Here is a 12,804-nt window from a genome sequence, read left to right as displayed (position 1 = left end):
ACCCGAATCTTGATGGCTGAACCCACATTATTACTGCACCGCGATAAGGAGGAAATCCCTCCTAAGGCTGCGACGGAAATTGATGCCAACCCTATTGATAACAAGATACATGATACCCACGAACACCATGATTTGGGATCCACCACCGACAACAAGAGCCATCTTCACTCTTATCGTCATGTTTTTCATAACACTCATACCTATCACCCTGCGAGCGGGTCATCCGATCAACTAATGTCCATGCAGTTTATGCATAAACCAAAACGTTCCAATACTTTGCTTGAAAAGTCTGTCGATCCTACTAGAGCTAATAGCATTTGGAACTCGAAATCCCACGAACCTGGCGATCGTGAAGAAAGCAGCGATGCGACATCGCAATCTCCTGAACCTGCAAATTCTCCAATTCATACCGACACACTTGACGAAATTGTGGACGAAGAAGTGCCCACCCCGCAAACAATAGGGTATAAGCTAGTGCGTAAGAAGTCTGGTGAACTAGTTAAACCTTCCTTGAAAGAACCAGGGTACTTTGACTCAAATGTCAAGAGATCAAAATCCTTGCCCACAACCCCAACCTACAAACTGGTGCATTTTGGCGGTGATAACCACGTCCGCTATTTCAAAAAACGCGATGTCCCGTCTGCAATATCCGCTTCTAACTCTCCAGCGCTAGACGGCATCGACGCTCTGCTTCAGGAGGTGCAATTGGATGACGATGATGACGACAATGAAGATGAAGAATTTCGATTGGGGCCGGCTCCTCAATTCAACCTCAACCCTGCTGCCATAACCAAGTACCCTAACCCTCACCACCAGCCTCTAATTGAATGGGAGCTTAAGCTCTTGAATTTCGGCAACATATCATACGATACAAAGATACACCAACAAGCATCTCCCGTATTTCTAGAAAGGGTTTTCATAAGCGTTGACAGAAAATACTTGCTTGGTCATATTGCTGTCAAAAACATCAGCTTCGAAAAGCATGTCACTATCAGATATACTCTCGATGATTGGTGCACCATTATTGAAATTCCCACAACCTACTCCCCAGACCGCCCCAACGTGCTTAAACAAAATGACTACGACAGATTTACTTTTAAAGTATCTCTCGAGAACCTATTCAACAGCTTTAGGATTCGGGATAACAATGATTCCTCGCTGAAAGAGCAAGAGAACAAGTATTCGCTATGCGTGAGATATACTACTGATGATAAAGAGTTTTGGGATAACAACAACACTATGAAATTATGACCTCAAACTAACCAAAAAATTGAAAAATCAATCTAATTCTAAAATTCAAGAGCATTCAAAGAGGCCAAGATACTCGTCCTCTTACCTCAAAAGAAGACTGTCAGATTCTAAACTCGAAGTAACGTCACCGCAATTGGAAAGTAGTACCAACTCCTTTTATCAGAACGACAACTCGTCTTCAGATGTGAATGACTTTGTGAAGAATGACTTTTACATGTCTTCTCCAATGTTCACCTCACTATCGAGCCACTCAGAAAATAAATTCAAGCATTCCCCTGACAGCCTTTTTTCTCCACCAATCAATACGCATACTTCACAAAGTCCACTGCCTCAGCCTGCCCCTATGTTTTTGAAAAGTAATTCTGACTCGCATGAAAGGTTCACAGGACAAGCTGGATCTTCCCTGTTGGATTCCAAGTCTTACAGAGATTTCTTGGAAAATTATTGCTTTTTCAGCTCAAAAGAGCAAGATGGCACTAGTGAGTCAAATACTGAAAAAGGAAGTGGAAGCCCAACGTTCACAGTCTCATCTCTCTTGGGTACTTGATGATACATCGTTCACAGGTTATAGATAAAAGTTGGACGATGATGGCCTCACCCTTAGTTTTAAGCATTATGTTTTCCGGTGATAGATAATATACACAAAATAATAATACAAGGTCAATCAAACGACCACATTTTCACAGTACCATTCTCCAATCCAGCTGCAAAGCGGGAATCGCTCAATCCGACGCAACTCACGCTAGAATTGTTGCTGAAAGTGTGTAAGCAACGACCATTTTGCAAATCCCAAACCTTTACTAAGCGATCGTGAGCGCCACTTATAATCCTAAATGTATCAGCACTTAAAGACCACACAACGTCGATATGGCCAAATTGAGTTCTGATACATTTTCCAGATTTAACTTCCCAAAGCTTGATAGTGTTATCGAGAGAACAAGTTAACAAGTGCGTTGGATAACCCAGCTTTTCGGGAAGTGGGGTGTTATTGATCTCGCTATCACTTGCAAACTGCTCTGATGGATCGGAATCTCCAGAAAGATTGACACTTTCGTTACTTCTGCTGGGTTGGTTCAATCCTGTATCGCTCTCATAAACGTCTTCGACCAATTCGTTATTGTAAATAAACGGAATCACGCATTGAACTTGTCCAATATGACCATTATTATTGACTCCTCCAAAGACTCGAAGACAATTGTTGTTTTCAAGGTCCCACATACGCACTGTTGTATCATCAGATGCACTGAAAACAGTGTTGGACAATGCATGAATCTTTACTGAGTTCACCCAATCCGTGTGGCCCCTCAAGGTGTAGCATGTTCGAGAATCAACATGCCACACCTTCACTGTATGGTCAGCAGATCCAGACACTATTGTCTTGTTCAGGAAATCAACACTAACCACAGCATCCGTATGCCCTCTATAAGTTGAAATGCAGTTACCAGTATGATAGTTCCAGACCTTAATCGTCGAATCAAGTCCACTGGTAATCAACTTCTGGCCATCAAATGCCAACGAGCGGATTCCCTTCTTGTGACCAGTTAAAGTCCTTATGCATTCACCTGTGTCAACTCTCCAGATCTTCACAGTGGCATCGTAAGATCCAGTCATCAAATACTTTTGATTGAACTGCAAGCATGTGACACCATCGGTGTGTCCCTGGAAAGTTTTGATGGTACATAAACCTTTCCGCCAGTTTTTCTCGAGCTTGTATCGCTCACTATAAACTGACTTCCAAGGACGCTTCTTCAAAACCTTCTTCTGACGAGCGTGCTCATTTTGTGACATTTTTATTCTCTTTAATTCATTTTCAACTTCATCACTTTCATGCTCACGTTTTTCACCAACGGAAGACATGGTAGAAGTTGGAGAAGTCACAGGAGATGCGCTCAGCTTTGAATCTTCGTCGTTCATTTCTCGTGCACGCTTCATATGCATCAAGGGAAGACCCCATCCACAATTGGGGCACTTTCTATCAATGTGTTGCTCACACATATGGTGCCATACTCTATCATCATCTGCCAAAGACTTCCATTTTCTTGAAACTTGCGCTGCGTTGCAAAGAGAAGCACAGTCCAAGTAACAGAGAATCTTTAGTGAGATTTCAGATGGCAATGCCGAAAGGAAATCTATGCGAATGAGAGAGCTGACCTCCTGGGAAACAAAGGAAAGCTGAGGAAAGCAACACTGTGAGAGCATCCCACGAAGAATAAGCCTTCGATGAGTATCTGGAGCTGCATTGAAGATGGACCATACATGGTTGATGGCTTCCTGGTCTCTGGATGGAAGTTTTTCGAGACTCTTCTGAATATATGTCATCTTGCTGTCGTCGGCTTCTTTGTTGCAAGTGACTTCTGGATTGTGGCGATAACAGTATCTGTAATAGTTATCTCGTGGAATTTGGTTCTGGTCGCTGAGATGCTTGGCAAGAAATGGAGTAACAACCGACACGTTTCGATTGCGGTGTAAACCACTTCCTGTGCTCTCGGTGGCAGACTCACTAGCAGAGGCAGACTCAGAGATTGTGGAGTTCCGTTCGATGAGGTTCGATTTAGTGGTACCCGCTGATGGTGAGCTGTGAATGAAGTCTTGACTAGCGACGCCGTTATGCAATATTTGGTGAAAATTTTCCGTAGTGTTAGACTTGGTATCGTCACAAGGCTCCGAAAAATTCATTATCTCAGGAGTTGCTTAGATATTATAGATGTGTAAACCTTGAGGTGTTCACTGTATTAAAGAAACAGTATTTAATTTCAAATAGACGAGCTGTATAAATATTTCACTTGACGGAGCAAGAAACGCGTATAAACAACGCCACAAAAATACCAAAGCTGGTCAAAACAGTTGCTATTGTTTGAAGGTTATCTATCAATTAGTAGCCACAGTCCTCCGCACTTTTTTGTAACCACAGTTTCTTCAGATCGATTACGTAACGAGGCTGCAACCTTGGAGGCTCCCAATCGAAGTATTTATTGCAGAAAGACCGACTTAATTTGAATTTTTACAATTTTACCCGAACTAATCCAGGAGAAGTTTGTGGTTTATCAGGCAGTTTCACGCTCTCAGTGCTAATCTATTGGACATCAAATTTTCATGCTTGCAAAATCTCGTGTTGTGCCGTCAGCCGCGTGCAGGAAATGAGTCCAAGGAAAAAGAAAAGTCTATTGTCTCCGCGAAGCTTCCATCGCGTACGTAATCGATGGTGGTGAATTACGTAACACATAGTTAATTAATCAGCTCATCGCATCGAATTCATGAAGAGATCCGACATCGATCCCCGTGAAAAAGACAAGAGAACGAAGATTATGGGCGACAATTTTCAGAATGTCGGAGAGCAGGTCGACGAGTTTCAGCAAAATGAAGGGTTGATGCAGACTGGTGCGGAGGACGCTCAGGGACATCCGGTTCAAGAGATTGAAAGTATGTGTATGAACTGTCATGAAAATGGTACGACAAGAATGCTTTTGACCAAGATTCCGTATTTCAGAGAGATTATAGTGATGTCTTTCGAATGTCCTCACTGCGGATTTAAAAACTCCGAAATTCAACCAGCTGCTCAAATCGCAGAAAAGGGTTCCAGATACCTCTTGAAAATCGAAAATAAGGAAGATTTTAGTCGTCAAGTTGTTAAATCTGAAACAGCAACATGTAAATTCGCCGAACTTGACATAGAAATTCCACCCAAGAGAGGCCAGTTGACTAATGTTGAGGGATTGTTAACAGAGATGATTGATGATTTGGAGTCTGATCAGCCTGCCAGAAAGGAAGCTCAACCTGAAGTTTACGAGAAAATTGCAGAGATTATTGCCAAGGTAAGAGCTTACATTAATGGTGAACCCGGAACTTTACCCTTGACATTTACTGTCGACGACCCATCAGGAAACTCTTGGATCGAATATGTTCCCGATGAACCAAGTCATAAATGGTCCATGTACGAGTACAATAGAACTGCAGAACAAAATGTGTTCCTTGGCTTAATATCAGCCGATGAGGTGGCTCAACATCGTCTCAAAGAGGCTTCTGCTAAGAAGGAAGCTACCAAGTCGAACGTTTCCTCGAATCTTAAGGAGGATGAAACTCGCCCAGGAGATGCTAGTGACATTGAGAACCTCGCCAATGAGGTTCAAACTTTCCATGCTACATGTTCATCTTGTTTCAAGCCCTGTGAGACTCATATGAAGACGGTGAATATTCCTCATTTTAAGGACGTTATTATCATGTCGACAGTGTGTGATAACTGTGGATTCAGGTCCAACGAAGTCAAAACTGGAGGTGAAATTCCTTCTCATGGACGTAAGGTCACATTGAAGGTTACAGACCCCGAGGATTTGGCTAGAGACATCCTTAAGAGCGAAACCTGTGGCTTGGTTATCCCCGAGTTAAACTTGGATTTGACCCCAGGAACCTTAGGTGGGCGTTTTACCACTATCGAGGGTTTATTGACTCAGGTCTACGAGGAATTACATGGCCGTGTTTTCACGCAAACTTCTGATTCAATGGACGATGCCACCAAAACAAGATGGACAACTTTTTTCGCAAGATTGCAGGATGCGATTGACGGAAAGATAGGATTTACAATTGTTATGGTAGACCCCTTGGCAGCTTCTTACATTCAAAACGTGTATGCGCCTGATAATGACCCAAATATGACCATTGAGGAGTTTGAGAGAACTCATGAGCAAAACGAGGATTTGGGGTTGAACGATATCAAAACTGATTAACTCATTATAGATTGCTTGTAATAAATGCATGTATTCTGGTTTTACTAGTGTTTAGGGTTACTTCTGACCCTCTTCGTCTAACGTCAAATCTATTAGCGAGAGATTCTTATCTCTTTTTCTCTTTCCTCTTTGTGGATCTGCAAACGGCAGTTCAAAAGTGTCAATCAGCCCCATGTCATGTACTTCAAATTTCGGAACATTCGAAACACTTCCGCCCTCTCTGGAACCCTTTCCATTATAGGTATGCAACGGAGAGTTGGGGATGTACATCTTGTCTTCCTCAAGAAGTGGTGAAGCAGCCTCATCATCATTGAACAAATCAGGTTTTCGTGGGATGGTGGTGAAGTCATCAACTACTCGACTGCTTCTGTCAGAGCCAGACGACCGCGACTCAGGATACTCGGTACTCAAGTAACTTGATCTCCGCAAGTTTTCTGTGAAATCAATGTTGGTATCACGGATGCCTAATCGCCTATCCTTTGCATACTTCCAACGACAAGAATAAGCTGCAATTGTCTCGTAGACTCGCTTCGTGTGAAGCCTTTTCTTGACCTTCTGTAAAAGGAGTCTTCTCTCTAAGAAATCAATCAAGTCAAGACAACTTCCAGCTTCGAAATAGGTGTATAACGGCAACTGAAGCAATATTCTTGTGAAAGAAATCCCAGGATCTTGATTGAGTTCCATAGTTAAAAGTGCTTCTTCAATGAACATTTCGTACAACTTTCGCCTTTCTCTAATTTTCTCAATATCCATTGACTGCATGGTTCCTTCAACGGCACTATAGTTGATAGTGATATCATAGGGATTGTTAATGTCATTTCTGGTAATCCATTTCTTACACAACTCAGGAATAGTGAGGGACCCAGAATAGAAGTGGAATGATATAGCACCATTTAAAGAATGCAAAAGCTTTGGCAAATAATATGGGCGTATATATCCAGTACCTTCTGGATCAAACTTTTGCCATGTACGTTTGAATTCTCTGACTTCTTCTCGGTCAATTAAATGACTATAAGCAGTTGCACTGTTGATGTAACTGAAACTGTCCAAAATCAAAGAAACGAACATATTCAAGAATATGTACATGGAAATTAAGTTCCACGCAATAAATAGGATGTATGCATATTGTTTGTTACCACAGTCACTGTCGTCCAAACTATGTGCTGAATAACAGAATGGTGCTTCAATGGTGTAATCTTCCATAATATAATTCCAACCTTCCCCGAAACTGCACCGGAACAAAACAATCAATGCTTTCGGCACAGAGCGGAGATTGAGATTGCCAGTTCCGTTGGGACCAATTCTGGTCAATCCAAAGATTTGGTTCAAGGCAATTGCAAAAACCAAAAAGACAACAATCCAAGTGAAAGACAACGACAAAAGCAGCGGTAAACTTGCGGAAGCAAATCGCAAAAGTTGACTCAACCTGTCACTTCTAGGTATGATGAAAGTCAAGGTTGCAACCAAAAATAACTTGTTAATGTTGATAAAAGCACTCTCTGCGCTTATGAAAAGACCAATCAAAGAGGTGACGAAGGCACCTAAGGATACAAAGAAACTGAACGTGTTCCACTTGTATCTAACAAAAGTTCTCCAGCCTTGCCCAATCATTTTCATAATCGCTTGCAAAAGAAGAAAAGTGGAAGCGAAAATGTACACTGCCGTTCTGGCTTTATCCAATCCAGTGCTTGACGGAAAACATTCCATTAACAATGCAGCCACCTGGGCAGTCAAAACGCAAGTCAAAATTCGACTCCAGTTCACGTTTTTTTCAACGGTCATTCTATAGCAGAATCTGCGAAAGGTGCTCATTTCTGCAAGGCTCATTCTCTTTGATGGTCTCACTTGTACCAAAAACCTCTTGATTTGATACCACGAGATTTGGTTTTTGGTCATGTATGCTCTTCCAGTTGTTCTGGAATAATTGCTAATAATGACAGACACGAACAATGTCAAAATGAAAACCATACTGACAAAATTGAAAAGAATTATCATGAATCCATTCATTGGTGAAGCAAAGTCTTCCTGTGGGGTGCCAACACCGGTGCTTTTCATGACGTTTATCAAAAGGTCTGTCCAGCCTTCTAGCGAAACAATTTCAAAGAAAGTTGCAAAAGATGTGGCCCATCGATTAAACTCCAACTGTGGATTCGTGTATACGTTAGGACTGTAGATATTCCAGTTGAAAACCTCATTATCGTACTCGTTAAGACAGTGATCTTGATCTGAGGACCCATCGAGACAGTATCCCAATCGCCCATTGAAAACATTCAATCCCCAGATTGAAAACGGAAAGAGCAAACAAAGCGAGATAAGAGCAGCATTGATAATCTTCCAGAAACCAGTAATCATGGTGTGCTGAAAGTTGTTTTTTGCAACTTCACTTATCGTTAACAACCGCAATGCTCGCAAAGCCTTAAAACCTCGAATAAATCGAGATAAGTTACCATCATTTTGCATGAAGGCAATAAACTCTATCCACAAAGCCAAGAGGACCCAAAGATCGATGATATTCCATGAAGACATGACATAGGCATTGGGTGTGAATATAAGCCCATCAGCCAAGATCTTGATCAAAAACTCAATTGTGAATATAGCCAAGAATCCGTTGTCCAAGTAAAAAGTCCAGTTATACTTTCCATGTACCTGGTCAACACTCTTCCGGTATAAGGGTGTTAAGTAACACGCAGCAATCACCAAGGCAAGCGTAACCAAAAACATAAAAAACACTATGGCTTCTGAAACCTTCTTGTTTGGTTCAACTCCATCAATCCTCTCGCCATGACTGGATTTCACTAGACGTTGGCAACACCGCCTAACAGGATGTCTTGGTTCTAAAATATAGAATACCTTGTTGAAATTAGGATTCTCTTGTAAAAATTTGTTTTGTTTGCTTATCAAGACATTTCTATCTGAAATGATGTTCTTTGCAAATGCAGCGGGATCAAAATCTGTCACATTATGAGTATGAGTTTGTTTTGCAAAGAAAGGATTTCTCAAGTGGCTCGTTAGTCTTGCCATGCGTACTTGTATCCAGCGTTTCCATTTGACCGTTGAAAGGGTAGACACCAGCCCGTTATCTCTTTCTAAAGCGTCATCAGAATCGCTCTCTTCGTTAGTGTCAAGAAAGTCGTTGACTGCAGTTCCACTCAAAAGCAAATTAACAACTGCCTTCTCGAGCTCATCACGAATTGCATTCCTTTTGAAAAACTTGCTTTTGAACCTAGACAAAAAGTCCACTTCAGTTTCGAGAGTCTGAAGTCGAGTGGTCATATTGTCCATAAATTGATGTAATTGCTCCTTCCGCTTATCTTCTTCAGAAACTTCCAAGGTTTTAGCAATGATGGCAATAAAAATATTCAAGATGATCATATTCGACACGATAAACCAACAGATCAAAAGAACCGATCCAAAAGATCTGTAAGAGGTCGTTGTTGCATACTCTTGTACCCCATAAAGTACATCTGTCCAGTTCTCTGTTGAAGTGATGGTGTAGAGCCCTACGAAAGTATTGGGCAAGGTGTGCAAGGGGAAGTCCAAATCGGAGATGTCATCCACAGGAATTGCTCCTTCGTAGTATCTTGAAACAATAATACTGACCACAAAAGTCAAAATGAAAAAGAACAATGTCAAATCAAAAAGAGCACGGAAATTGACCATTATTTTCATCCACAAATCTCGTGTAAAGCTTGTAGCCAAAACCACTCGATAGAATCTCATTAGCTGGAACACAGTGAGCCAATAGTACCCTTGCCCCAATTTATCCTTAACGGGTTCAATAATAATAATAAATGTAAAGACCGCTAGAAATAGGTCAAAGCAGTTTCTATTTGAGACAAAAAAGAGTCTCCAATGAGGTAAATGCATGGCAAAACGGATCACTATCTCAGCAAGAAGTATGACCGTATAGACACATTCGAACCGGTAAAGTAAATGCCTTCTGTAATCGTCCATGCCATGTTTTCGAAAACATTGAGTAAACATGGCCGCAATGATCACAATTACGAAAACAAATTCAAACTTGTAGTAGATTCGTAAGGGTCGATGCAGGCGTTTTAATTCATCAAGTCTCGCGAGATTCTTTCTGCCTGTACGATCAAAAAATTTCAAGAATAGAAGTGTACTTGTTCTTGACAGTTTTTCTTGATCTTGTTGTTCCATTCTTGTTATGTTAAAGGATGTGACAATAACCGCAATGAAAATGTTAATCAACCAAACAGTCATGATGAAGATACAAAATATGAAGAACAAACATGCACCCAAATTGTCAGAATCCATGGTGTAATACATGATATCGGTAAAAGTGTTTGCACTCATGACAACGAATACAAGCTCCATACTTTGCAAAATATTATCAAAGTTGACCGTACCATTATATGGATTGTCACCACTGATACATTTTGAGTTCTTAGGGCAGCGGTAACCTTTAACATAACTTGATTCTGTCCCATCTCGAAATAGATAGGGTCTTGCAGTGCCATCAAGATCAGTGTATGATCCGCAATATTGTTCACTATTAATGAAGGTGTCAGTTGAATTCTGTGGATTTGTCCACACACAATGACGGGTAAGTGACGACTTGAAAGACTGTACACCTATAATGCCAAAAAGTAACCAAAAACATGCAATGAAGATCGAAACATCGATCAACTGTGGTAAGGCTGCCCTACAGGCAGTTAAAATTGTTGTCGTACCAGTCGTCATATTGCACAATCTGACTATTCTCAAGCAGCTCAAAGCACGAAACAACATTATATGGTGTTTGGCATCATAATGATCGATGGACAACGCTAAAGATATCCAAAAAGTTACCATGGAAATAAAATCGACTTGCTGCCAACTGTTCTTCAAGTATGCCCTTTTCAAGTGCAAGGCATCAATGTCGATCTCTTTCTTTGGTAGCATCAACGTATTGGAAGGTAATAGTTGTGTCTTTACAGGCGGATTCCCTTCCAGCAAGCCTGCTCGTTCGTCTATGGACAGCCGAGAATATTTGTCCTGAATGGTGTGGATTCCCCGATTTGCCTGGTCGGTTGATTCCTTACCATTATTCCCCAGATTATCAATTCCGTGATCTCCTTCATCGCTAGAATCATAAGCACTATCGTGAAACTTACCTTTACCAGGCACAATGTACTTTCGCTTTCGAGGATTTTTCAATCGAAGATACTCGAGAAATTTGATAATGTAATAAGGTCTGAAAAGCAGCCTTCTATCGATCTCCCTTGCTATTCCTAGTTCGGCGTACATCTGGCTATCGTCTATCAACCCAAATGCAATACATTTGAGAATAATCTCTATCGTGTAGATCAAATTGACACCAATCAAAGTGTAATCTGCCCAGTTATAACCAGAGTAGAAGTACCCGTCAAGAGCTGGAGGATTCCACTGTCTGTAAGTTAGAAGGACGACCTGAAACAGAAGTAAGGCCAAAAGAAAGAGATTCGTGAACAGATTACAGGAAACTCCGTAAGCAAAACGTCTTATGGGTGATGAAGGAGGAAATATCTTCAAAGATTTTCCGTAAAGGTAAAGGGAATCTTGTATGGGGAACTCACCTTGCTTTGGGTACCTAGCGATGGGCGGGGCAATAGTACCTGGATCAGACAATTGATCCGTGTGATCTTTTTTCGGTGATGAATGCTTCGGTTTGTTTGCGAATGTGTCGTTGCTCAAATAAAGTCCAAGACCACCCAAATCACTCTCATCGTCCGCACGATTCGTTTTGTTATTTTCATCGGTGATCGTAACGTCGGGAACACTATTGTTTTCCCCACGCAAATACTCAGAGAACAGGTCGTTTCTACCCAGATAGTGAGGCTGCAACGAATGATTGTCATCGGGTTTCATGAGACTAGAATTTTCCCTTGATAGTGGTAGATGAGGAGTTTCAATTGTGGGAGATTTGGCTACGTTTCCAGACCCTGCTATACGGTCTGATACACGAACCAACACATCAGCAAATTTGGAGGTTGGGGTTCCAACGGCAAGTTGAGGAGTCATAGGCGATAGACGGCCACTTTCCAAATCTTGGGGAGGTATGACTGTCAAGTTTGGAGGAGCACGACGGGAGGGACCTTTCTTATCTACCTTATGGAATGGAAATGGAGTAGAAGAAGAATCAATCAAAGATGGGTGTTGGTGAAGTGGGCTGTTTGACGGTAAATTTTCCAACGGAATTGTTTCAGTGTAGACATCATCATTCAGATATGCATGTGCCAAATCCGCCTCAGCACTTGTGTTGGAGACATGTCGGCGTATATCTTCGGAGCTCTTGTTTTCATTCACTGGAAACCAGTTTGCGTGCTTATCGTGAGACCCAAGAGCAAAGTTCAAGCCTTCTTGTAAAGCTTCAAAGTCACTTGCTTTAGTAGCCTCGTCTATGAATGATTTGGGTTCGGGTATAGGAGGGTTGGAGTTGGGCTCTTGGTCACGAAACGGATTGAACGATGACGACTGGCGGGCAGCAGTGTGAGAACGATCAGCATGGTTGGTCGAAAGAATAGATAGGCGGTGTGAATGATCTGGGGACTGATGAAAAGAATTATCTCCAGAAACATTTGCAGTGAGATGAGCATGTTCGTCAGGATCAACGTAGTTGTCATCGAATGGGTTTCTGCTTACTCTGCGCAGCAGATGTCGACTAGCGAATCTTGCTGACAACGGACTTGGATCCCGGCTGCTAGAACCTTGGTTTTGCCACAAGCCTCTTGAATCTGAGGGAGAGCTCATGTATGAAGAAGAACTCTGCTATGAAAATCGCCAGCAACTTGTCTTCAGAAACTATAAGTTATAGATTCCGCGGCAGACACCTTCTCAGGATTTACGCTCC

General features: G+C 41.7%; 4 protein-coding genes across 4 annotated transcripts; 2 read left to right on the top strand and 2 right to left on the bottom strand. All coding sequences in view use genetic code 12, as the record gives it.

Annotated features, from left to right (window-relative positions):
- Nucleotides 1-12: 12 nt before the first annotated feature.
- On the top strand, nucleotides 13-1,251 carry PGUG_00538 (uncharacterized protein; the record flags this gene model as incomplete). The annotated part of the gene is made up of 1 exon (XM_001487111.1): nucleotides 13-1,251. One exon carries the CDS (start codon nucleotides 13-15, stop codon nucleotides 1,249-1,251), a length of 1,239 nt encoding a protein of 412 aa, XP_001487161.2.
- A 660-nt stretch (nucleotides 1,252-1,911) lies between these two features.
- PGUG_00537 (ubiquitin-binding SDF ubiquitin ligase complex subunit) lies at nucleotides 1,912-3,927 on the bottom strand (the record flags this gene model as incomplete). The annotated part of the gene is made up of 1 exon (XM_001487110.1): nucleotides 1,912-3,927. One exon carries the CDS (start codon nucleotides 3,925-3,927, stop codon nucleotides 1,912-1,914), a length of 2,016 nt encoding a protein of 671 aa, XP_001487160.2.
- A 578-nt stretch (nucleotides 3,928-4,505) lies between these two features.
- ZPR1 (zinc finger-containing protein) lies at nucleotides 4,506-5,972 on the top strand (the record flags this gene model as incomplete). The annotated part of the gene is made up of 1 exon (XM_001487109.1): nucleotides 4,506-5,972. One exon carries the CDS (start codon nucleotides 4,506-4,508, stop codon nucleotides 5,970-5,972), a length of 1,467 nt encoding a protein of 488 aa, XP_001487159.1.
- A 57-nt stretch (nucleotides 5,973-6,029) lies between these two features.
- CCH1 (Cch1p) lies at nucleotides 6,030-12,704 on the bottom strand (the record flags this gene model as incomplete). The annotated part of the gene is made up of 1 exon (XM_001487108.1): nucleotides 6,030-12,704. The coding sequence occupies one exon, from the start codon at nucleotides 12,702-12,704 to the stop codon at nucleotides 6,030-6,032; it is 6,675 nt and encodes a 2,224-aa protein (XP_001487158.2).
- Between the last annotated feature and the right edge of the window lie 100 nt (nucleotides 12,705-12,804).

Source organism: Meyerozyma guilliermondii, genomic scaffold (assembly GCF_000149425.1).
Source record: "Meyerozyma guilliermondii ATCC 6260 scaffold_1 genomic scaffold, whole genome shotgun sequence".
Classification (NCBI taxonomy): Eukaryota; Fungi; Ascomycota; class Pichiomycetes; order Serinales; family Debaryomycetaceae; genus Meyerozyma; species Meyerozyma guilliermondii.
Note: the sequence above shows the minus strand (reverse complement) of the source record. Positions and strands in the feature narration are given on the sequence as shown.